Source organism: Branchiostoma lanceolatum, chromosome 17 (assembly GCF_035083965.1).
Source record: "Branchiostoma lanceolatum isolate klBraLanc5 chromosome 17, klBraLanc5.hap2, whole genome shotgun sequence".
NCBI lineage: Eukaryota > Metazoa > Chordata > Leptocardii > Amphioxiformes > Branchiostomatidae > Branchiostoma > Branchiostoma lanceolatum.
The window spans coordinates 14,746,552-14,772,240 of NC_089738.1; the positions used below are offsets into that span (position 1 = coordinate 14,746,552).

At 47.7% G+C, this 25,689-nt stretch overlaps 3 protein-coding genes across 3 annotated transcripts in view; all 3 read left to right on the forward strand.

Annotated features, from left to right (window-relative positions):
• Nucleotides 1-25,689, forward strand: part of LOC136422458 (collagen alpha-3(VI) chain-like) — a 73,052-nt gene that overhangs the window by 36,508 nt on the left and 10,855 nt on the right. The window lies entirely within an intron of this gene.
• Nucleotides 4,360-19,667, forward strand: LOC136423267 (collagen alpha-3(VI) chain-like). The gene is made up of 44 exons (XM_066411388.1): nucleotides 4,360-4,378; nucleotides 4,711-5,268; nucleotides 5,419-5,537; nucleotides 5,657-5,718; nucleotides 5,830-5,975; nucleotides 6,225-6,334; nucleotides 6,541-6,614; nucleotides 6,803-6,951; nucleotides 7,110-7,667; nucleotides 7,818-7,936; nucleotides 8,056-8,117; nucleotides 8,229-8,374; nucleotides 8,624-8,733; nucleotides 8,940-9,013; nucleotides 9,202-9,350; nucleotides 9,509-10,066; nucleotides 10,217-10,335; nucleotides 10,455-10,516; nucleotides 10,628-10,773; nucleotides 11,023-11,132; nucleotides 11,339-11,412; nucleotides 11,601-11,749; nucleotides 11,908-12,465; nucleotides 12,616-12,734; nucleotides 12,854-12,915; nucleotides 13,027-13,172; nucleotides 13,422-13,531; nucleotides 13,738-13,811; nucleotides 14,000-14,148; nucleotides 14,307-14,864; nucleotides 15,015-15,133; nucleotides 15,253-15,314; nucleotides 15,426-15,571; nucleotides 15,821-15,930; nucleotides 16,137-16,210; nucleotides 16,399-16,547; nucleotides 16,706-17,263; nucleotides 17,414-17,532; nucleotides 17,652-17,713; nucleotides 17,825-17,970; nucleotides 18,220-18,329; nucleotides 18,536-18,609; nucleotides 18,798-18,946; nucleotides 19,105-19,667. Exons 1-44 carry the CDS (start codon nucleotides 4,360-4,362, stop codon nucleotides 19,665-19,667), a joined length of 7,890 nt encoding a protein of 2,629 aa, XP_066267485.1.
• On the forward strand, nucleotides 19,809-24,803 carry LOC136423268 (cartilage matrix protein-like). The gene is made up of 15 exons (XM_066411389.1): nucleotides 19,809-19,922; nucleotides 20,048-20,109; nucleotides 20,221-20,366; nucleotides 20,597-20,706; nucleotides 20,927-21,000; nucleotides 21,189-21,337; nucleotides 21,498-22,055; nucleotides 22,197-22,315; nucleotides 22,441-22,502; nucleotides 22,614-22,759; nucleotides 22,994-23,103; nucleotides 23,320-23,393; nucleotides 23,582-23,730; nucleotides 23,891-24,448; nucleotides 24,784-24,803. Exons 3-15 carry the CDS (start codon nucleotides 20,246-20,248, stop codon nucleotides 24,801-24,803), a joined length of 2,250 nt encoding a protein of 749 aa, XP_066267486.1. The 5' UTR covers nucleotides 19,809-19,922; nucleotides 20,048-20,109; nucleotides 20,221-20,245.

Here is a 25,689-nt window from a genome sequence, read left to right on the forward strand (position 1 = left end):
TGCCTTCTCTACCAGAAACGGTGCCCGGGAAGGAGTGAAGAGAGTAGCCATCATCTTGACCGATGGCATATCATATGATGATCCTTCGGAGCCGGCTCAGAGTATGCGCCAAGCGGCCATCATCACCTACGCCGTGGGCATCGGAAGCAATCTTGACAGCAATCAGCTGGACGTTATTGCCGGAGTGCCAGAGAACCTGGTGGTACTGGACGACTTCAGCAAGCTGGACAACCTGCGAACCATCCTGCCCAACCAAGTCTGTGACGGTCAGTATGAAGTCGGAAGTGCCTATAGCTTGGACTCTGAAAAGAAGGTTTCGAAGGGTGGATCTTTTCTCGGCAACGGTCGTCTTCATGGAAGGAAAGGGTAGTCGTTGCGATAGATGTTTGACCGTGTTTGTGTCCTTCTTTCCACAGCCGCTACCAGTGAACAGATTCTCATCAGAATCGTCATCACATCAAGGCGGTTCGATGTTTCTCTGTTGAACGGCAACTCTACAGCATTCCAGAGCGTGTTTTACCAAATCAACCGTGCCGTAAGTTGTTTCCTGGTCTTGCTCTCGGCTCGTTTTCAAAGGGTGCGAATGTGCTTGATTTGTAAGAGTATTCATCTTCTAGAAGTAATGATGTGAAGACTGCTCTTTAATCTTTTCAGTTCGTCGGCTACTTCCCCGGAGTGCCTGGATTCAGCGCACCTTTGGTGTCTCTTGCGCCCGGGTAAGTAAGAAGCAGCTTGTGTCTAATGCTAGGGTCACATTTCCATACCGGGGCCCGGCCGGGCTGTTTGCGGGAACTTAGAATGAAAATTCATATCAAGAAATATACACAGATCATGCTTATGAATAATCATTTTTACGTTTATATCTTTTGTTGTCTTTTATGTCGTACTTTTCGTTCTAGCAAACTGCCCGGCCGGGCCCCGGCTTGGAAATGTGACCCTAGCATTAGTCGGTTTCCAGTGCATTTCATGACCGATGTGTTTTCGAGGACAAGAGATGATAGGTCGTCTTGACTCTTGTTGCAAACTTTCAGACCTGCTGATGGTTCCGTCGTGGCCATATGTTTGGGATCGGTGCCAGCATTTGCTTCGACCACCGTGAGAACTGGTCTAATGAACGCACCAGCACAACTCAACAACCTTACTATCGACACGGCACTCACAAGCGTTGTCGCTGCACGTAAGTAAAAGCTAAGCTTTTCTCCTCTCGTTTATTTGTTTCTCAATATGTTGTGTTTGAACTCTTGTATTCCCCTTCCCCACGCTTTACCAAAATTATGTTTGAGCAGATGGAATATGAAAAGACTTGTGGTGGATCATTGCTCCAACAGTACAAGGCTGTCTTGATATTTTCGTTGAATTTTCGTTGTGAGTCAAACTATCTGCAAGGAGAACACAAAGCTTTAAATCCGTGTCTTCTCTTGAACAGGTACCTCCGTGATCTTCGTCCGGCTATCTGTGAATGTGACCTACACAGTAGAGTATCAAGTCCGTGGGTCTGATGCATACAACGACTTGATTCCTCAGCTCCGATACCAGGTAAATTGCTGCTGTCAATCTGGCCTTTGGGTGGAAGGAATGAAGAGAGGCCGGAGGGAAGATAAATTTGCCATGATTTCTGTTATATTTCAAGTCGTCTTTTGCGAGGGCTGTCTTGCCTCCGACGAACCAAATCATATGTGGCTCGTTTATTCCTTTATAATGAATGGACGTGACTCTTGGTTCCGCTGTTTGTGTTTTTGTAGGTGCTGAATCAGTTCTCTGTAAGCGCGGGGACCGTCGACATCGTGTCTCTGCGAGTGACACAGATCCTTCCGGGGTAAGTGAGAAGGACGATTTATAACGGTTTCGGGTGTGATCTTGATATTGATGAAATTGAAGGAATGACGTACTGTTAATTCCAATCGGCTGCGGAGCTTGCATCTGCAAACTCTGCATGCCTTAGGTACTTTTTCGTGAAGATATGTATGAGAGATGTGCAGGTAATTGTTGTGATCTATTTGGCAGTTCAACAGCAGCAACTACTACAGTCGACGTTGAGGTAGTGACCACGACATCCGAAGTATCGAACGTCCAAACGAGCCTGACCAACATTACCGCAGCCGGCCGGACACTTGGTGGTGCATCTATCATCACTTCACAAGTGGCGTTATCAGGTAAACTCTGCAATCGATTCTGCTTCGACAATGGCTTTAAGAAAAGGCAGGGCAAATGTAAGGCAAAGACAAGTGCACCAACGGTTGCTTGTCTTTCTTCGATTTTTTATTAGCATATTCAGAAGATGCCCATTGATTCTCTCGACTCTCTACTTCAGCTCCAGTTTGCAGCGTCCGAGTGGATCTTGTCTTCGTCTTGGACGGTACTGGTAGCGTGGGAGCCGAGAACTTTGGGAGGATGAAGACCTTTGTGCAGAAGATGATCAGCGACTTTGACATTGGGCGGGAGGCAACTCGCATTGGTGTGGTCGTCTACTCCAGCCGAGCAGAGCTGGTCATCAGCTTGGACGCCTTTGATGATCAAGGATCGCTGGAAGATGCGGTCGCTGACATCGCATATCCCGGCGGTTACACTCGGACAGGGGCAGCCATCGACTACACCACAAAGTTTGCCTTCTCTACCAGAAACGGTGCCCGGGAAGGAGTGAAGAGAGTAGCCATCATCTTGACCGATGGCATATCATATGATGATCCTTCGGAGCCGGCTCAGAGTATGCGCCAAGCGGCCATCATCACCTACGCCGTGGGCATCGGAAGCAATCTTGACAGCAATCAGCTGGACGTTATTGCCGGAGTGCCAGAGAACCTGGTGGTACTGGACGACTTCAGCAAGCTGGACAACCTGCGAACCATCCTGCCCAACCAAGTCTGTGACGGTCAGTATGAAGTCGGAAGTGCCTATAGCTTGGACTCTGAAAAGAAGGTTTCGAAGGGTGGATCTTTTCTCGGCAACGGTCGTCTTCATGGAAGGAAAGGGTAGTCGTTGCGATAGATGTTTGACCGTGTTTGTGTCCTTCTTTCCACAGCCGCTACCAGTGAACAGATTCTCATCAGAATCGTCATCACATCAAGGCGGTTCGATGTTTCTCTGTTGAACGGCAACTCTACAGCATTCCAGAGCGTGTTTTACCAAATCAACCGTGCCGTAAGTTGTTTCCTGGTCTTGCTCTCGGCTCGTTTTCAAAGGGTGCGAATGTGCTTGATTTGTAAGAGTATTCATCTTCTAGAAGTAATGATGTGAAGACTGCTCTTTAATCTTTTCAGTTCGTCGGCTACTTCCCCGGAGTGCCTGGATTCAGCGCACCTTTGGTGTCTCTTGCGCCCGGGTAAGTAAGAAGCAGCTTGTGTCTTAGTCGGTTTCCAGTGCATTTCATGACCGATGTGTTTTCGAGGACAAGAGATGATAGGTCGTCTTGACTCTTGTTGCAAACTTTCAGACCTGCTGATGGTTCCGTCGTGGCCATATGTTTGGGATCGGTGCCAGCATTTGCTTCGACCACCGTGAGAACTGGTCTAATGAACGCACCAGCACAACTCAACAACCTTACTATCGACACGGCACTCACAAGCGTTGTCGCTGCACGTAAGTAAAAGCTAAGCTTTTCTCCTCTCGTTTATTTGTTTCTCAATATGTTGTGTTTGAACTCTTGTATTCCCCTTCCCCACGCTTTACCAAAATTATGTTTGAGCAGATGGAATATGAAAAGACTTGTGGTGGATCATTGCTCCAACAGTACAAGGCTGTCTTGATATTTTCGTTGAATTTTCGTTGTGAGTCAAACTATCTGCAAGGAGAACACAAAGCTTTAAATCCGTGTCTTCTCTTGAACAGGTACCTCCGTGATCTTCGTCCGGCTATCTGTGAATGTGACCTACACAGTAGAGTATCAAGTCCGTGGGTCTGATGCATACAACGACTTGATTCCTCAGCTCCGATACCAGGTAAATTGCTGCTGTCAATCTGGCCTTTGGGTGGAAGGAATGAAGAGAGGCCGGAGGGAAGATAAATTTGCCATGATTTCTGTTATATTTCAAGTCGTCTTTTGCGAGGGCTGTCTTGCCTCCGACGAGCCAAATCATATGTGGCTCGTTTATTCCTTTATAATGAATGGACGTGACTCTTGGTTCCGCTGTTTGTGTTTTTGTAGGTGCTGAATCAGTTCTCTGTAAGCGCGGGGACCGTCGACATCGTGTCTCTGCGAGTGACACAGATCCTTCCGGGGTAAGTGAGAAGGACGATTTATAACGGTTTCGGGTGTGATCTTGATATTGATGAAATTGAAGGAATGACGTACTGTTAATTCCAATCGGCTGCGGAGCTTGCATCTGCAAACTCTGCATGCCTTAGGTACTTTTTCGTGAAGATATGTATGAGAGATGTGCAGGTAATTGTTGTGATCTATTTGGCAGTTCAACAGCAGCAACTACTACAGTCGACGTTGAGGTAGTGACCACGACATCCGAAGTATCGAACGTCCAAACGAGCCTGACCAACATTACCGCAGCCGGCCGGACACTTGGTGGTACATCTATCATCACTTCACAAGTGGCGTTATCAGGTAAACTCTGCAATCGATTCTGCTTCGACAATGGCTTTAAGAAAAGGCAGGGCAAATGTAAGGCAAAGACAAGTGCACCAACGGTTGCTTGTCTTTCTTCGATTTTTTATTAGCATATTCAGAAGATGCCCATTGATTCTCTCGACTCTCTACTTCAGCTCCAGTTTGCAGCGTCCGAGTGGATCTTGTCTTCGTCTTGGACGGTACTGGTAGCGTGGGAGCCGAGAACTTTGGGAGGATGAAGACCTTTGTGCAGAAGATGATCAGCGACTTTGACATTGGGCGGGAGGCAACTCGCATTGGTGTGGTCGTCTACTCCAGCCGAGCAGAGCTGGTCATCAGCTTGGACGCTTTTGATGATCAAGGATCGCTGGAAGATGCGGTCGCTGACATCGCATATCCCGGCGGTTACACTCGGACAGGGGCAGCCATCGACTACACCACAAAGTTTGCCTTCTCTACCAGAAACGGTGCCCGGGAAGGAGTGAAGAGAGTAGCCATCATCTTGACCGATGGCATATCATATGATGATCCTTCGGAGCCGGCTCAGAGTATGCGCCAAGCGGCCATCATCACCTACGCCGTGGGCATCGGAAGCAATCTTGACAGCAATCAGCTGGACGTTATTGCCGGAGTGCCAGAGAACCTGGTGGTACTGGACGACTTCAGCAAGCTGGACAACCTGCGAACCATCCTGCCCAACCAAGTCTGTGACGGTCAGTATGAAGTCGGAAGTGCCTATAGCTTGGACTCTGAAAAGAAGGTTTCGAAGGGTGGATCTTTTCTCGGCAACGGTCGTCTTCATGGAAGGAAAGGGTAGTCGTTGCGATAGATGTTTGACCGTGTTTGTGTCCTTCTTTCCACAGCCGCTACCAGTGAACAGATTCTCATCAGAATCGTCATCACATCAAGGCGGTTCGATGTTTCTCTGTTGAACGGCAACTCTACAGCATTCCAGAGCGTGTTTTACCAAATCAACCGTGCCGTAAGTTGTTTCCTGGTCTTGCTCTCGGCTCGTTTTCAAAGGGTGCGAATGTGCTTGATTTGTAAGAGTATTCATCTTCTAGAAGTAATGATGTGAAGACTGCTCTTTAATCTTTTCAGTTCGTCGGCTACTTCCCCGGAGTGCCTGGATTCAGCGCACCTTTGGTGTCTCTTGCGCCCGGGTAAGTAAGAAGCAGCTTGTGTCTTAGTCGGTTTCCAGTGCATTTCATGACCGATGTGTTTTCGAGGACAAGAGATGATAGGTCGTCTTGACTCTTGTTGCAAACTTTCAGACCTGCTGATGGTTCCGTCGTGGCCATATGTTTGGGATCGGTGCCAGCATTTGCTTCGACCACCGTGAGAACTGGTCTAATGAACGCACCAGCACAACTCAACAACCTTACTATCGACACGGCACTCACAAGCGTTGTCGCTGCACGTAAGTAAAAGCTAAGCTTTTCTCCTCTCGTTTATTTGTTTCTCAATATGTTGTGTTTGAACTCTTGTATTCCCCTTCCCCACGCTTTACCAAAATTATGTTTGAGCAGATGGAATATGAAAAGACTTGTGGTGGATCATTGCTCCAACAGTACAAGGCTGTCTTGATATTTTCGTTGAATTTTCGTTGTGAGTCAAACTATCTGCAAGGAGAACACAAAGCTTTAAATCCGTGTCTTCTCTTGAACAGGTACCTCCGTGATCTTCGTCCGGCTATCTGTGAATGTGACCTACACAGTAGAGTATCAAGTCCGTGGGTCTGGTGCATACAACGACTTGATTCCTCAGCTCCGATACCAGGTAAATTGCTGCTGTCAATCTGGCCTTTGGGTGGAAGGAATGAAGAGAGGCCGGAGGGAAGATAAATTTGCCATGATTTCTGTTATATTTCAAGTCGTCTTTTGCGAGGGCTGTCTTGCCTCCGACGAGCCGAATCATATGTGGCTCGTTTATTCCTTTATAATGAATGGACGTGACTCTTGGTTCCGCTGTTTGTGTTTTTGTAGGTGCTGAATCAGTTCTCTGTAAGCGCGGGGACCGTCGACATCGTGTCTCTGCGAGTGACACAGATCCTTCCGGGGTAAGTGAGAAGGACGATTTATAACGGTTTCGGGTGTGATCTTGATATTGATGAAATTGAAGGAATGACGTACTGTTAATTCCAATCGGCTGCGGAGCTTGCATCTGCAAACTCTGCATGCCTTAGGTACTTTTTCGTGAAGATATGTATGAGAGATGTGCAGGTAATTGTTGTGATCTATTTGACAGTTCAACAGCAGCAACTACTACAGTCGACGTTGAGGTAGTGACCACGACATCCGAAGTATCGAACGTCCAAACGAGCCTGACCAACATTACCGCAGCCGGCCGGACACTTGGTGGTGCATCTATCATCACTTCACAAGTGGCGTTATCAGGTAAACTCTGCAATCGATTCTGCTTCGACAATGGCTTTAAGAAAAGGCAGGGCAAATGTAAGGCAAAGACAAGTGCACCAACGGTTGCTTGTCTTTCTTCGATTTTTTATTAGCATATTCAGAAGATGCCCATTGATTCTCTCGACTCTCTACTTCAGCTCCAGTTTGCAGCGTCCGAGTGGATCTTGTCTTCGTCTTGGACGGTACTGGTAGCGTGGGAGCCGAGAACTTTGGGAGGATGAAGACCTTTGTGCAGAAGATGATCAGCGACTTTGACATTGGGCGGGAGGCAACTCGCATTGGTGTGGTCGTCTACTCCAGCCGAGCAGAGCTGGTCATCAGCTTGGACGCCTTTGATGATCAAGGATCGCTGGAAGATGCGGTCGCTGACATCGCATATCCCGGCGGTTACACTCGGACAGGGGCAGCCATCGACTACACTACAAAGTTTGCCTTCTCTACCAGAAACGGTGCCCGGGAAGGAGTGAAGAGAGTAGCCATCATCTTGACCGATGGCATATCATATGATGATCCTTCGGAGCCGGCTCAGAGTATGCGCCAAGCGGCCATCATCACCTACGCCGTGGGCATCGGAAGCAATCTTGACAGCAATCAGCTGGACGTTATTGCCGGAGTGCCAGAGAACCTGGTGGTACTGGACGACTTCAGCAAGCTGGACAACCTGCGAACCATCCTGCCCAACCAAGTCTGTGACGGTCAGTATGAAGTCGGAAGTGCCTATAGCTTGGTCTCTGAAAAGAAGGTTTCGAAGGGTGGATCTTTTCTCGGCAACGGTCGTCGTCATGAAATGAAAGGGTAGTCGTTGCGATAGATGTTTGACCGTGTTTGTGTCCTTCTTTCCACAGCCGCTACCAGTGAACAGATTCTCATCAGAATCGTCATCACATCAAGGCGGTTCGATGTTTCTCTGTTGAACGGCAACTCTACAGCATTCCAGAGCGTGTTTTACCAAATCAACCGTGCCGTAAGTTGTTTCCTGGTCTTGCTCTCGGCTCGTTTTCAAAGGGTGCGAATGTGCTTGATTTGTAAGAGTATTCATCTTCTAGAAGTAATGACGTGAAGACTGCTCTTTAATCATTTCAGTTCGTCGGCTACTTCCCCGGAGTGCCTGGATTCAGCGCACCTTTGGTGTCTCTTGCGCCCAGGTAAGTAAGAAGCAGCTTGTGTCTTAGTCGGTTTCCAGTGCATTTCATGACCGATGTGTTTTCGAGGACAAGAGATGATAGGTCGTCTTGACTCTTGTTGCAAACTTTCAGACCTGCTGATGGTTCCGTCGTGGCCATATGTTTGGGATCGGTGCCAGCATTTGCTTCGACCACCGTGAGAACTGGTCTAATGAACGCACCAGCACAACTCAACAACCTTACTATCGACACGGCACTCACAAGCGTTGTCGCTGCACGTAAGTAAAAGCTAAGCTTTTCTCCTCTCGTTTATTTGTTTCTCAATATGTTGTGTTTGAACTCTTGTATTCCCCTTCCCCACGCTTTACCAAAATTATGTTTGAGCAGATGGAATATGAAAAGACTTGTGGTGGATCATTGCTCCAACAGTACAAGGCTGTCTTGATATTTTCGTTGAATTTTCGTTGTGAGTCAAACTATCTGCAAGGAGAACACAAAGCTTTAAATCCGTGTCTTCTCTTGAACAGGTACCTCCGTGATCTTCGTCCGGCTATCTGTGAATGTGACCTACACAGTAGAGTATCAAGTCCGTGGGTCTGATGCATACAACGACTTGATTCCTCAGCTCCGATACCAGGTAAATTGCTGCTGTCAATCTGGCCTTTGGGTGGAAGGAATGAAGAGAGGCCGGAGGGAAGATAAATTTGCCATGATTTCTGTTATATTTCAAGTCGTCTTTTGCGAGGGCTGTCTTGCCTCCGACGAACCAAATCATATGTGGCTCGTTTATTCCTTTATAATGAATGGACGTGACTCTTGGTTCCGCTGTTTGTGTTTTTGTAGGTGCTGAATCAGTTCTCTGTAAGCGCGGGGACCGTCGACATCGTGTCTCTGCGAGTGACACAGATCCTTCCGGGGTAAGTGAGAAGGACGATTTATAACGGTTTCGGGTGTGATCTTGATATTGATGAAATTGAAGGAATGACGTACTGTTAATTCCAATCGGCTGCGGAGCTTGCATCTGCAAACTCTGCATGCCTTAGGTACTTTTTCGTGAAGATATGTATGAGAGATGTGCAGGTAATTGTTGTGATCTATTTGGCAGTTCAACAGCAGCAACTACTACAGTCGACGTTGAGGTAGTGACCACGACATCCGAAGTATCGAACGTCCAAACGAGCCTGACCAACATTACCGCAGCCGGCCGGACACTTGGTGGTGCATCTATCATCACTTCACAAGTGGCGTTATCAGGTAAACTCTGCAATCGATTCTGCTTCGACAATGGCTTTAAGAAAAGGCAGGGCAAATGTAAGGCAAAGACAAGTGCACCAACGGTTGCTTGTCTTTCTTCGATTTTTTATTAGCATATTCAGAAGATGCCCATTGATTCTCTCGACTCTCTACTTCAGCTCCAGTTTGCAGCGTCCGAGTGGATCTTGTCTTCGTCTTGGACGGTACTGGTAGCGTGGGAGCCGAGAACTTTGGGAGGATGAAGACCTTTGTGCAGAAGATGATCAGCGACTTTGACATTGGGCGAGAGGCAACTCGCATTGGTGTGGTCGTCTATTCCAGCCGAGCAGAGCTGGTCATCAGCTTGGACGCCTTTGATGATCAAGGATCGCTGGAAGATGCGGTCGCTGACATCGCATATCCCGGCGGTTACACTCGGACAGGGGCAGCCATCGACTACACCACAAAGTTTGCCTTCTCTACCAGAAACGGTGCCCGGGAAGGAGTGAAGAGAGTAGCCATCATCTTGACCGATGGCATATCATATGATGATCCTTCGGAGCCGGCTCAGAGTATGCGCCAAGCGGCCATCATCACCTACGCCGTGGGCATCGGAAGCAATCTTGACAGCAATCAGCTGGACGTTATTGCCGGAGTGCCAGAGAACCTGGTGGTACTGGACGACTTCAGCAAGCTGGACAACCTGCGAACCATCCTGCCCAACCAAGTCTGTGACGGTCAGTATGAAGTCGGAAGTGCCTATAGCTTGGACTCTGAAAAGAAGGTTTCGAAGGGTGGATCTTTTCTCGGCAACGGTCGTCTTCATGGAAGGAAAGGGTAGTCGTTGCGATAGATGTTTGACCGTGTTTGTGTCCTTCTTTCCACAGCCGCTACCAGTGAACAGATTCTCATCAGAATCGTCATCACATCAAGGCGGTTCGATGTTTCTCTGTTGAACGGCAACTCTACAGCATTCCAGAGCGTGTTTTACCAAATCAACCGTGCCGTAAGTTGTTTCCTGGTCTTGCTCTCGGCTCGTTTTCAAAGGGTGCGAATGTGCTTGATTTGTAAGAGTATTCATCTTCTAGAAGTAATGATGTGAAGACTGCTCTTTAATCTTTTCAGTTCGTCGGCTACTTCCCCGGTGTGCCTGGATTCAGCGCACCTTTGGTGTCTCTTGCGCCCGGGTAAGTAAGAAGCAGCTTGTGTCTTAGTCGGTTTCCAGTGCATTTCATGACCGATGTGTTTTCGAGGACAAGAGATGATAGGTCGTCTTGACTCTTGTTGCAAACTTTCAGACCTGCTGATGGTTCCGTCGTGGCCATATGTTTGGGATCGGTGCCAGCATTTGCTTCGACCACCGTGAGAACTGGTCTAATGAACGCACCAGCACAACTCAACAACCTTACTATCGACACGGCACTCACAAGCGTTGTCGCTGCACGTAAGTAAAAGCTAAGCTTTTCTCCTCTCGTTTATTTGTTTCTCAATATGTTGTGTTTGAACTCTTGTATTCCCCTTCCCCACGCTTTACCAAAATTATGTTTGAGCAGATGGAATATGAAAAGACTTGTGGTGGATCATTGCTCCAACAGTACAAGGCTGTCTTGATATTTTCGTTGAATTTTCGTTGTGAGTCAAACTATCTGCAAGGAGAACACAAAGCTTTAAATCCGTGTCTTCTCTTGAACAGGTACCTCCGTGATCTTCGTCCGGCTATCTGTGAATGTGACCTACACAGTAGAGTATCAAGTCCGTGGGTCTGATGCATACAACGACTTGATTCCTCAGCTCCGATACCAGGTAAATTGCTGCTGTCAATCTGGCCTTTGGGTGGAAGGAATGAAGAGAGGCCGGAGGGAAGATAAATTTGCCATGATTTCTGTTATATTTCAAGTCGTCTTTTGCGAGGGCTGTCTTGCCTCCGACGAGCCAAATCATATGTGGCTCGTTTATTCCTTTATAATGAATGGACGTGACTCTTGGTTCCGCTGTTTGTGTTTTTGTAGGTGCTTAATCAGTTCTCTGTAAGCGCGGGGACCGTCGACATCGTGTCTCTGCGAGTGACACAGATCCTTCCGGGGTAAGTGAGAAGGACGATTTATAACGGTTTCGGGTGTGATCTTGATATTGATGAAATTGAAGGAATGACGTACTGTTAATTCCAATCGGCTGCGGAGCTTGCATCTGCAAACTCTGCATGCCTTAGGTACTTTTTCGTGAAGATATGTATGAGAGATGTGCAGGTAATTGTTGTGATCTATTTGGCAGTTCAACAGCAGCAACTACTACAGTCGACGTTGAGGTAGTGACCACGACATCCGAAGTATCGAACGTCCAAACGAGCCTGACCAACATTACCGCAGCCGGCCGGACACTTGGTGGTGCATCTATCATCACTTCACAAGTGGCGTTATCAGGTAAACTCTGCAATCGATTCTGCTTCGACAATGGCTTTAAGAAAAGGCAGGGCAAATGTAAGGCAAAGACAAGTGCACCAACGGTTGCTTGTCTTTCTTCGATTTTTTATTAGCATATTCAGAAGATGCCCATTGATTCTCTCGACTCTCTACTTCAGCTCCAGTTTGCAGCGTCCGAGTGGATCTTGTCTTCGTCTTGGACGGTACTGGTATCGTGGGAGCCGAGAACTTTGGGAGGATGAAGACCTTTGTGCAGAAGATGATCAGCGACTTTGACATTGGGCGGGAGGCAACTCGCATTGGTGTGGTCGTCTACTCCAGCCGAGCAGAGCTGGTCATCAGCTTGGACGCTTTTGATGATCAAGGATCGCTGGAAGATGCGGTCGCTGACATCGCATATCCCGGCGGTTACACTCGGACAGGGGCAGCCATCGACTACACCACAAAGTTTGCCTTCTCTACCAGAAACGGTGCCCGGGAAGGAGTGAAGAGAGTAGCCATCATCTTGACCGATGGCATATCATATGATGATCCTTCGGAGCCGGCTCAGAGTATGCGCCAAGCGGCCATCATCACCTACGCCGTGGGCATCGGAAGCAATCTTGACAGCAATCAGCTGGACGTTATTGCCGGAGTGCCAGAGAACCTGGTGGTACTGGACGACTTCAGCAAGCTGGACAACCTGCGAACCATCCTGCCCAACCAAGTCTGTGACGGTCAGTATGAAGTCGGAAGTGCCTATAGCTTGGACTCTGAAAAGAAGGTTTCGAAGGGTGGATCTTTTCTCGGCAACGGTCGTCTTCATGGAAGGAAAGGGTAGTCGTTGCGATAGATGTTTGACCGTGTTTGTGTCCTTCTTTCCACAGCCGCTACCAGTGAACAGATTCTCATCAGAATCGTCATCACATCAAGGCGGTTCGATGTTTCTCTGTTGAACGGCAACTCTACAGCATTCCAGAGCGTGTTTTACCAAATCAACCGTGCCGTAAGTTGTTTCCTGGTCTTGCTCTCGGCTCGTTTTCAAAGGGTGCGAATGTGCTTGATTTGTAAGAGTATTCATCTTCTAGAAGTAATGATGTGAAGACTGCTCTTTCATCTTTTCAGTTCGTCGGCTACTTCCCCGGAGTGCCTGGATTCAGCGCACCTTTGGTGTCTCTTGCGCCCGGGTAAGTAAGAAGCAGCTTGTGTCTTAGTCGGTTTCCAGTGCATTTCATGACCGATGTGTTTTCGAGGACAAGAGATGATAGGTCGTCTTGACTCTTGTTGCAAACTTTCAGACCTGCTGATGGTTCCGTCGTGGCCATATGTTTGGGATCGGTGCCAGCATTTGCTTCGACCACCGTGAGAACTGGTCTAATGAACGCACCAGCACAACTCAACAACCTTACTATCGACACGGCACTCACAAGCGTTGTCGCTGCACGTAAGTAAAAGCTAAGCTTTTCTCCTCTCGTTTATTTGTTTCTCAATATGTTGTGTTTGAACTCTTGTATTCCCCTTCCCCACGCTTTACCAAAATTATGTTTGAGCAGATGGAATATGAAAAGACTTGTGGTGGATCATTGCTCCAACAGTACAAGGCTGTCTTGATATTTTCGTTGAATTTTCGTTGTGAGTCAAACTATCTGCAAGGAGAACACAAAGCTTTAAATCCGTGTCTTCTCTTGAACAGGTACCTCCGTGATCTTCGTCCGGCTATCTGTGAATGTGACCTACACAGTAGAGTATCAAGTCCGTGGGTCTGGTGCATACAACGACTTGATTCCTCAGCTCCGATACCAGGTAAATTGCTGCTGTCAATCTGGCCTTTGGGTGGAAGGAATGAAGAGAGGCCGGAGGGAAGATAAATTTGCCATGATTTCTGTTATATTTCAAGTCGTCTTTTGCGAGGGCTGTCTTGCCTCCGACGAGCCAAATCATATGTGGCTCGTTTATTCCTTTATAATGAATGGACGTGACTCTTGGTTCCGCTGTTTGTGTTTTTGTAGGTGCTTAATCAGTTCTCTGTAAGCGCGGGGACCGTCGACATCGTGTCTCTGCGAGTGACACAGATCCTTCCGGGGTAAGTGAGAAGGACGATTTATAACGGTTTCGGGTGTGATCTTGATATTGATGAAATTGAAGGAATGACGTACTGTTAATTCCAATCGGCTACGGAACTTGCATCTGCAAACTCTGCATGCCTTAGGTACTTTTTCGTGAAGATATGTATAAGAGATGTGCAGGTAATTGTTGTGATCTATTTGACAGTTCAACAGCAGCAACTACTACAGTCGACGTTGAGGTAGTGACCACGACATCCGAAGTATCGAACGTCCAAACGAGCCTGACCAACATTACCGCAGCCGGCCGGACACTTGGTGGTGCATCTATCATCACTTCACAAGTGGCGTTATCAGGTAAACTCTGCAATCGATTCTGCTTCGACAATGGCTTTAAGAAAAGGCAGGGCAAATGTAAGGCAAAGACAAGTGCACCAACGGTTGCTTGTCTTTCTTCGATTTTTTATTAGCATATTCAGAAGATGCCCATTGATTCTCTCGACTCTCTACTTCAGCTCCAGTTTGCAGCGTCCGAGTGGATCTTGTCTTCGTCTTGGACGGTACTGGTAGCGTGGGAGCCGAGAACTTTGGGAGGATGAAGACCTTTGTGCAGAAGATGATCAGCGACTTTGACATTGGGCGGGAGGCAACTCGCATTGGTGTGGTCGTCTACTCCAGCCGAGCAGAGCTGGTCATCAGCTTGGACGCCTTTGATGATCAAGGATCGCTGGAAGATGCGGTCGCTGACATCGCATATCCCGGCGGTTACACTCGGACAGGGGCAGCCATCGACTACACTACAAAGTTTGCCTTCTCTACCAGAAACGGTGCCCGGGAAGGAGTGAAGAGAGTAGCCATCATCTTGACCGATGGCATATCATATGATGATCCTTCGGAGCCGGCTCAGAGTATGCACCAAGCGGCCATCATCACCTACGCCGTGGGCATCGGAAGCAATCTTGACAGCAATCAGCTGGACGTTATTGCCGGAGTGCCAGAGAACCTGGTGGTACTGGACGACTTCAGCAAGCTGGACAACCTGCGAACCATCCTGCCCAACCAAGTCTGTGACGGTCAGTATGAAGTCGGAAGTGCCTATAGCTTGGACTCTGAAAAGAAGGTTTCGAAGGGTGGATCTTTTCTCGGCAACGGTCGTCTTCATGGAAGGAAATGGTAGTCGTTGCGATAGATGTTTGACCGTGTTTGTGTCCTTCTTTCCACAGCCGCTACCAGTGAACAGATTCTCATCAGAATCGTCATCACATCAAGGCGGTTCGATGTTTCTCTGTTGAACGGCAACTCTACAGCATTCCAGAGCGTGTTTTACCAAATCAACCGTGCCGTAAGTTGTTTCCTGGTCTTGCTCTCGGCTCGTTTTCAAAGGGTGCGAATGTGCTTGATTTGTTAGAGTATTCATCTTCTAGAAGTAATGATGTGAAGACTGCTCTTTCATCTTTTCAGTTCGTCGGCTACTTCCCCGGAGTGCCTGGATTCAGCGCACCTTTGGTGTCTCTTGCGCCCGGGTAAGTAAGAAGCAGCTTGTGTCTTAGTCGGTTTCCAGTGCATTTCATGACCGATGTGTTTTCGAGGACAAGAGATGATAGGTCGTCTTGACTCTTGTTGCAAACTTTCAGACCTGCTGATGGTTCCGTCGTGGCCATATGTTTGGGATCGGTGCCAGCATTTGCTTCGACCACCGTGAGAACTGGTCTAATGAACGCACCAGCACAACTCAACAACCTTACTATCGACACGGCACTCACAAGCGTTGTCGCTGCACGTAAGTAAAAGCTAAGCTTTTCTCCTCTCGTTTATTTGTTTCTCAATATGTTGTGTTTGAACTCTTGTATTCCCCTTCCCCACGCTTTACCAAAATTATGTTTGAGCAGATGGAATATGAAAAGACTTGTGGTGGATCATTGCTCCAACAGTACAAGGCTGTCTTGATATTTTCGTTGAATTTTCGTTGTGAGTCAAACTATCTGCAAGGAGAACACAAAGCTTTGAATCCGTGTCTTCTCTTGAACAGGTACCTCCGTGATCTTCGTCCGGCTATCTGTGAATGTGACCTACACAGTAGAGTATCAAGTCCGTGGGTCTGATGCATACAACGACTTGATTCCTCAGCTCCGATACCAGGTAAATTGCTGCTGTCAATCTGGCCTTTGGGTGGAAGGAATGAAGAGAGGCCGGAGGGAAGATAAATTTGCCATGATTTCTGTTATATTTCAAGTCGTCTTTTGCGAGGGCTGTCTTGCCTCCGACGAGCCAAATCATATGTGGCTCGTTTATTCCTTTATAATGAATGGACGTGACTCTTGGTTCCGCTGTTTGTGTTTTTGTAGGTGCTGAATCAGTTCTCTGTAAGCGCGGGGACCGTCGACATCGTGTCTCTGCGAGTGACACAGATCCTTCCGGGGTAAGTGAGAAGGACGATTTATAACGGTTTCGGGTGTGATCTTGATATTGATGAAATTGAAGGAATGACGTACTGTTAATTCCAATCGGCTACGGAACTTGCATCTGCAAACTCTGCATGCCTTAGGTACTTTTTCGTGAAGATATGTATGAGAGATGTGCAGGTAATTGTTGTGATCTATTTGACAGTTCAACAGCAGCAACTACTACAGTCGACGTTGAGGTAGTGACCACGACATCCGAAGTATCGAACGTCCAAACGAGCCTGACCAACATTACCGCAGCCGGCCGGACACTTGGTGGTGCATCTATCATCACTTCACAAGTGGCGTTATCAGGTAAACTCTGCAATCGATTCTGCTTCGACAATGGCTTTAAGAAAAGGCAGGGCAAATGTAAGGCAAAGACAAGTGCACCAACGGTTGCTTGTCTTTCTTCGATTTTTTATTAGCATATTCAGAAGATGCCCATTGATTCTCTCGACTCTCTACTTCAGCTCCAGTTTGCAGCGTCCGAGTGGATCTTGTCTTCGTCTTGGACGGTACTGGTAGCGTGGGAGCCGAGAACTTTGGGAGGATGAAGACCTTTGTGCAGAAGATGATCAGCGACTTTGACATTGGGCGGGAGGCAACTCGCATCGGTGTGGTCGTCTACTCCAGCCGAGCAGAGCTGGCCATCAGCTTGGACGCCTTTGATGATCAAGGATCGCTGGAAGATGCGGTCGCTGACATCGCATATCCCGGCGGTTACACTCGGACAGGGGCAGCCATCGACTACACCACAAAGTTTGCCTTCTCTACCAGAAACGGTGCCCGGGAAGGAGTGAAGAGAGTAGCCATCATCTTGACCGATGGCATATCATATGATGATCCTTCGGAGCCGGCTCAGAGTATGCGCCAAGCGGCCATCATCACCTACGCCGTGGGCATCGGAAGCAATCTTGACAGCAATCAGCTGGACGTTATTGCCGGAGTGCCAGAGAACCTGGTGGTACTGGACGACTTCAGCAAGCTGGACAACCTGCGAACCATCCTGCCCAACCAAGTCTGTGACGGTCAGTATGAAGTCGGAAGTGCCTATAGCTTGGTCTCTGAAAAGAAGGTTTCGAAGGGTGGATCTTTTCTCGGCAACGGTCGTCTTCATGGAAGGAAAGGGTAGTCGTTGCGATAGATGTTTGACCGTGTTTGTGTCCTTCTTTCCACAGCCGCTACCAGTGAACAGATTCTCATCAGAATCGTCATCACATCAAGGCGGTTCGATGTTTCTCTGTTGAACGGCAACTCTACAGCATTCCAGAGCGTGTTTTACCAAATCAACCGTGCCGTAAGTTGTTTCCTGGTCTTGCTCTCGGCTCGTTTTCAAAGGGTGCGAATGTGCTTGATTTGTAAGAGTATTCATCTTCTAGAAGTAATGATGTGAAGACTGCTCTTTAATCTTTTCAGTTCGTCGGCTACTTCCCCGGAGTGCCTGGATTCAGCGCACCTTTGGTGTCTCTTGCGCCCGGGTAAGTAAGAAGCAGCTTGTGTCTTAGTCGGTTTCCAGTGCATTTCATGACCGATGTGTTTTCGAGGACAAGAGATGATAGGTCGTCTTGACTCTTGTTGCAAACTTTCAGACCTGCTGATGGTTCCGTCGTGGCCATATGTTTGGGATCGGTGCCAGCATTTGCTTCGACCACCGTGAGAACTGGTCTAATGAACGCACCAGCACAACTCAACAACCTTACTATCGACACGGCACTCACAAGCGTTGTCGCTGCACGTAAGTAAAAGCTAAGCTTTTCTCCTCTCGTTTATTTGTTTCTCAATATGTTGTGTTTGAACTCTTGTATTCCCCTTCCCCACGCTTTACCAAAATTATGTTTGAGCAGATGGAATATGAAAAGACTTGTGGTGGATCATTGCTCCAACAGTACAAGGCTGTCTTGATATTTTCGTTGAATTTTCGTTGTGAGTCAAACTATCTGCAAGGAGAACACAAAGCTTTAAATCCGTGTCTTCTCTTGAACAGGTACCTCCGTGATCTTCGTCCGGCTATCTGTGAATGTGACCTACACAGTAGAGTATCAAGTCCGTGGGTCTGGTGCATACAACGACTTGATTCCTCAGCTCCGATACCAGGTAAATTGCTGCTGTCAATCTGGCCTTTGGGTGGAAGGAATGAAGAGAGGCCGGAGGGAAGATAAATTTGCCATGATTTCTGTTATATTTCAAGTCGTCTTTTGCGAGGGCTGTCTTGCCTCCGACGAGCCGAATCATATGTGGCTCGTTTATTCCTTTATAATGAATGGACGTGACTCTTGGTTCCGCTGTTTGTGTTTTTGTAGGTGCTGAATCAGTTCTCTGTAAGCGCGGGGACCGTCGACATCGTGTCTCTGCGAGTGACACAGATCCTTCCGGGGTAAGTGAGAAGGACGATTTATAACGGTTTCGGGTGTGATCTTGATATTGATGAAATTGAAGGAATGACGTACTGTTAATTCCAATCGGCTGCGGAGCTTGCATCTGCAAACTCTGCATGCCTTAGGTACTTTTTCGTGAAGATATGTATGAGAGATGTGCAGGTAATTCTTGTGATCTATTTGACAGTTCAACAGCAGCAACTACTACAGTCGACGTTGAGGTAGTGACCACGACATCCGAAGTATCGAACGTCCAAACGAGCCTGACCAACATTACCGCAGCCGGCCGGACACTTGGTGGTGCATCTATCATCACTTCACAAGTGGCGTTATCAGGTAAACTCTGCAATCGATTCTGCTTCGACAATGGCTTTAAGAAAAGGCAGGGCAAATGTAAGGCAAAGACAAGTGCACCAACGGTTGCTTGTCTTTCTTCGATTTTTTATTAGCATATTCAGAAGATGCCCATTGATTCTCTCGACTCTCTACTTCAGCTCCAGTTTGCAGCGTCCGAGTTGATCTTGTCTTCGTCTTGGACGGTACTGGTAGCGTGGGAGCCGAGAACTTTGGGAGGATGAAGACCTTTGTGCAGAAGATGATCAGCGACTTTGACATTGGGCGGGAGGCAACTCGCATTGGTGTGGTCGTCTACTCCAGCCGAGCAGAGCTGGTCATCAGCTTGGACGCCTTTGATGATCAAGGATCGCTGGAAGATGCGGTCGCTGACATCGCATATCCCGGCGGTTACACTCGGACAGGGGCAGCCATCGACTACACCACAAAGTTTGCCTTCTCTACCAGAAACGGTGCCCGGGAAGGAGTGAAGAGAGTAGCCATCATCTTGACCGATGGCATATCATATGATGACCCTTCGGAGCCGGCTCAGAGTATGCGCAAGGCGGCAATCATCACCTACGGCGTGGGTATCGGAAGCAATCTTGACCGCGATCAGCTGGACGTTATCGCCGGAGTACCAGAGAACCTGGTGGTACTGGACGACTTCAGCAAGCTGGACAACCTGCGAACCATCCTGCCCAACCAAATCTGTGACGGTTAGTATGAAGTCGGAATTGCCTGTAGCTTGGTCTCGGAAAAGAAGGTTTCCAAAGGTGGATCTTTTCTCGCCAATGATTGAGGAAAAGGTCAGTCGTTGCGATAGATGTTTGACCGTGTTTGTGTCCTTCTTTCCACAGCCGCTACCAGTGAACAGATTCTCATCAGAATCGTCATCACATCAAGGCGGTTCGATGTTTCTCTGTTGAACGGCAACTCTACAGCATTCCAGAGCGTGTTTTACCAAATCAACCGTGCCGTAAGTTGTTTCTTGGTCTTATTCTCGACTCGTCTTAAACGGGCACGCGTGTATTTGATTTGTAGGAGTATTCGATGACACTTTCTGGAAGTAACGATGTGAACACTGCTGTGCAATCTTTTCAGTTTGCCGGCTACTTCCCTGGAGTCCCTGGATTCAGCGCACCTCTGGTGTCTCTTGCGCCTGGGTAAGTAAGAAGCAGCTTGTGTCTTAGTCGGTTTCCACTGCATTTCATGACCGACGTGTTTTCGAGGACAAGAGATGATGGGTCGTCTTGACTCTTGTTGCAAACTTTCAGACCTGCTGACGATTCCGTCGTGGCCATGTGTTTGGGATCGGTGCCAGCATTTGCTTCGACCACCGTCAGAACTGGTCTAATGAGCGCACCAGCACAACTCAACAACCTAACTATCGACCCGACACTCACAAGCGTTATCGCTGCACGTAAGTAAAAGCTGGGCTTTCTTTTATTTGTTTCTCAACTTCTTGTGTTTGAAGTCTCGTGTGTCCCCTAATCCCAACCATAGTTGTGGGCAGATGGAATATGAAGAGGCTAATGGTAGAGCCATCGCTCCAACAGTACAAGACTGTCATGATCTTTTCGTTGAATTGTCGTTGTCAAAGTGTCTGTAAGGAGAGCACAAAGCTAAAAGTCCGTGTTTCTTCTTGAACAGGTACCTCCGTGATCTTTGCCCGGCTATCTGTGAATGTGGCCTACACAGTAGAGTATCAAGTCCGTGGGTCTGATGCATACAACGCCTTAATTCCTCAGCTGCAATACCAGGTAAGCTACTGCTGTCGATCTGGACTTTGGGTGGAAGGAAGGAAGGGAGGGAGGAAGGAAGGGAGGGAGGGATGAGGGATAAGTTTGCGATGACGTCTGTTCCATTTCAAGTCCTTTGCGTGGGCAGAGAGTTCTTGCCTTCGACGAGCCCAATCATACGTGGCTCGTATATTCCTTGACGATGAACTTGACTCTTTGTTCCGCTGTTTGTGTTTCGTAGGTGCTGAATCAGTTCTCTGTAAGCCCGGGGACCGTAGACATCGTCTCTCTGCGAGTGGCACAGATACTGCCGGGGTAAGTTAGAAGGGCGATTTGCAACGGTTGTGGATGTGGTCTTGATATTGATGAAATTAAAGGAATGACGTACTTTCCATTCCAACTGACTGCGTAGCTTTCATCTGCAAACTCTGCATGCATTAGGTACGTTTCCATGAAGATATGCATGAGAGATTTGCAGGTAATTCTTGTGATCTATTTGACAGTTCGACAGCAGCAACTACTACAGTCGACGTTGAGGTAGTGACCACGACACCTGGGGTATCGAACGTCCAAGCAAGGCTGATCAACATCACCGCGCCTGGCCAAATACTTGGTGGTGCTTCCATCAATACTTCGCAAGTAGCATTAACAGGTAAACTTTGCGATCAATTCTGCTTCGTCCGTGACAATAGGGGAGGTAGGGCAAAGCTAAAGCAATGAGGACAAGTGCATCATCGGTTCCTTGCTTTTCTTGGATACCTTTCTGGCATGTGCATAAGATGCCAATTCATTCTCTCGACTCTCTACTTCAGCTCCAGTTTGCAGCGTCCAAGTGGATCTTGTCTTCGTCTTGGACGGTACTGGTAGCGTGGGAGCCGATAACTTTGAGAGGATGAAGACCTTTGTGCAGAAGATGATCAGCGACTTTGACATTGGGCCGGAGGCAACTCGCATCGGTGTGGTCGTCTACTCCAGCCGAGCAGAGCTGGCCATCAGCTTGGACGCCTTTGATGATCAAGGATCGCTGCAAGATGCGGTCGCTGGCATCGCATATCCCGGCGGTTACACTCGGACAGGGGCAGCCATCGACTACACCACAAAGTTTGCCTTCTCTACCAGAAACGGTGCCCGGGAAGGTGTGAAGAGAGTAGCCATCATCTTGACCGATGGCATATCATATGATGACCCTTCGGAGCCGGCTCAGAGTATGCGCAAGGCGGCAATCATCACCTACGGCGTGGGTATCGGAAGCAATCTTGACCGCGATCAGCTGGACGTTATCGCCGGAGTACCAGAGAACCTGGTGGTACTGGACGACTTCAGCAAGCTAAACAACCTGCGAACCGTCCTGCCCAACCAAATCTGTGACGGTTAGTATGAAGTCGGAATTGCCTGTAGCTTGGTCTCGGAAAAGAAGGTTTCCAAAGGTGGATCTTTTCTCGCCAATGATTGAGGAAAAGGTCAGTCGTTGCGATGCATGTTTGACCGTCTTTGTGTCCTTCTTTCCACAGCCGCTACCAGTGAACAGATTCTCATCAGAATCGTCATCACATCAAGGCGGTTCGATGTTTCTCTGTTGAACGGCAACTCTACAGCATTCCAGAGCGTGTTTTACCAAATCAACCGTGCCGTAAGTTGTTTCTTGGTCTTATTCTCGACTCGTCTTCAACGGGCACGCGTGTATTTGATTTGTAGGAGTATTCGATGACAATTTCTAGAAGTAACGATGTGAACACTGCTGTGCAATCTTTTCAGTTTGCCGGCTACTTCCCTGGAGTCCCTGGATTCAGCGCACCTCTGGTGTCTCTTGCGCCTGGGTAAGTAAGAAGCAGCTTGTGTCTTAGTCGGTTTCCACTGCATTTCATGACCGATGTGTTTTCGAGGACAAGAGATGATGGGCCGTCTTGACTCTTGTTGCAAACTTTCAGACCTGCTGACGATTCCGTCGTGGCCATGTGTTTGGGATCGGTGCCAGCATTTGCTTCGACCACCGTCAGAACTGGTCTAATGAGCGCACCAGCACAACTCAACAACCTAACTATCGACCCGACACTCACAAGCGTTATCACTGCACGTAAGTAAAAGCTGGGCTTTCTTTTATTTGTTTCTCAACTTCTTGTGTTTGAAGTCTCGTGTGTCCCCTAGCTAATCCCAACCATAGTTGTGGGCAGATGGAATATGAAGAGGCTAATGGTAGAGCCATCGCTCCAACAGTACAAGACTGTCATGATCTTTTCGTTGAATTGTCGTTGTCAAAGTGTCTGTAAGGAGAGCACAAAGCTAAAAGTCCGTGTTTCTTCTTGAACAGGTACCTCCGTGATCTTTGCCCGGCTATCTGTGAATGTGGCCTACACAGTAGAGTATCAAGTCCGTGGGTCTGATGCATACAACGCCTTAATTCCTCAGCTGCAATACCAGGTAAGCTACTGCTGTCGATCTGGACTTTGGGTGGAAGGAAGGGAGGGAGGAAGGGAGGGAGGGAGGGATGAGGGATAAGTTTGCGATGACGTCTGTTCCATTTCAAGTCCTTTGCGTGGGCAGAGAGTTCTTGCCTTCGACGAGCCCAATCATACGTGGCTCGTATATTCCTTGACGATGAACTTGACTCTTTGTTCCGCTGTTTGTGTTTCGTAGGTGCTGAATCAGTTCTCTGTAAGCCCGGGGACCGTAGACATCGTCTCTCTGCGAGTGGCACAGATACTGCCGGGGTAAGTTAGAAGGGCGATTTGCAACGGTTGTGGATGTGGTCTTGATATTGATGAAATTAAAGGAATGACGTACTTTCCATTCCAACTGACTGCGTAGCTTTCATCTGCAAACTCTGCATGCATTAGGTACGTTTCCATGAAGATATGCATGAGAGATTTGCAGGTAATTCTTGTGATCTATTTGACAGTTCGACAGCAGCAACTACTACAGTCGACGTTGAGGTAGTGACCACGACACCTGGGGTATCGAACGTCCAAGCAAGGCTGATCAACATCACCGCGCCTGGCCAAATACTTGGTGGTGCTTCCATCAATACTTCGCAAGTAGCATTAACAGGTAAACTTTGCGATCAATTCTGCTTCGTCCGTGACAATAGGGGAGGTAGGGCAAAGCTAAAGCAATGAGGACAAGTGCATCATCGGTTCCTTGCTTTTCTTGGATACCTTTCTGGCATGTGCATAAGATGCCAATTCATTCTCTCGACTCTCTACTTCAGCTCCAGTTTGCAGCGTCCAAGTGGATCTTGTCTTCGTCTTGGACGGTACTGGTAGCGTGGGAGCCGATAACTTTGAGAGGATGAAGACCTTCGTGCAGAAGATGATCAGCGACTTTGACATTGGGCCGGAGGCAACTCGCATCGGTGTGGTCGTCTACTCCAGCCGAGCAGAGCTGGCCATCAGCTTGGACGCCTTTGATGATCAAGGATCGCTGGAAGATGCGGTCGCTGGCATCGCATATCCCGGCGGCTATACTCGGACAGGGGCAGCCATCGACTATGCCACAAAGTTTGCCTTCTCTGCCAGAAACGGTGCTCGTGAAGGAGTGAAGAGAGTAGCCATTATCTTGACCGATGGCATATCATATGATGATCCTGCCGGTCCGGCTCAGAGAATGCGCCAGGTGGCAATCATCACTTACGCCGTGGGTATCGGAAGCAATCTTGACCGCGATCAGCTGGACGTTATTTCTGGATCGCAACTAAACCAGTTTGTTCTGGACGACTTTACCAAGCTTGAAGGCCTTAGAACTCAATTACCAAACCAAGTCTGTGAAGGTTTGTTTTTATCGATTGTTTGGGGATCATGATCTACTCAATCGAAAAGCATTTTTTTTTAATTATTATCCTTGCCGAGACGATTACTGTGTTTTTTTCGGTTACGCCAGCTGTGGGATGGGTCTGAATGTATGTCAAGAGTAAACTTGAGAAACCTTTGATGGATCTTCATGATTTGTGGTATGTGTGTAGTGGTTATGCAAAGGATCTGGAAGGTCAAGTTTAAAAATCATTTACCTGACGTTTTCCAACTGTACTGCAGCGGACTTTGCATGTGTTTGTATGTAGGCAAAAAAGTGACTGAATCGTTGATGGATCCTCCTAATTTTTGTTAGGTGAGACGCGGTTGTGGTAACGAAGGTCAAGTTCGATATGTTTCATTTGGCGCTTTCCTACAGTACTGCAGCGGGCTTTGTATGTGTGTGAGTTTGTATGTGGACAGCATAACTCGAGTAGCTGTTGACGGCTGTGCATGGTATTCAGTGGATTGGTATGGGCGTCGAAGAGGAATGTCAAGCTCGATAATGGGCCTCAATGATGCTCAAGAGCTAATGTGTATAGTTGATTGTATATAGATACACTGTGTTTTCAAATTCTATCCAGTTGCTTGTCAATGAGTAACTGGTTTCTATGATCGTATTTGATACCTGGGTGTCTAACCATCATCGACATTCAAACATGTGGCATATGTTACTGGAAAAGAGGGGAATATCGATAAATATCATTTCGGCAAATGAAGACCTACATTGAATTATTGATGAGAAATTGCTATATAACGCCATATTAGCAAATGTCGGTGATTTTGATATTATTCGGCGACGGTATGAGGTCGTGGAACTCTAGTTTTACAGGGTGTGGATGGTTGGGCATACTTTGACGTCATGATTCAGGCCCCACTCTGTACCTTTAGAGACATGGTGACTATGGCGATGGCAATATTATCTTTTATATTTCATATTTGTTATTGTATATTATCGCACATGTTTACATGTTTGTTGATGATGCTATGTTTTCAATGTATGATAAACAAGAATATACACACGTTCTACTAGTCCGCCTTTGTGTTACATGCTTCTTCTTCGTGTAATGTTGTGAAACCTATTTGTTTTTGTCTATCATGGCGCAACTGGACGGTTTGAAAGCTAGCGATTGAATGGTGCTGGAAATTTTGGTAACTCATCGTTGCGAGATGTTAAAAGAATTCTTTCACGATCGCTCTTTTTTTTGCTTTTCTAAGCACT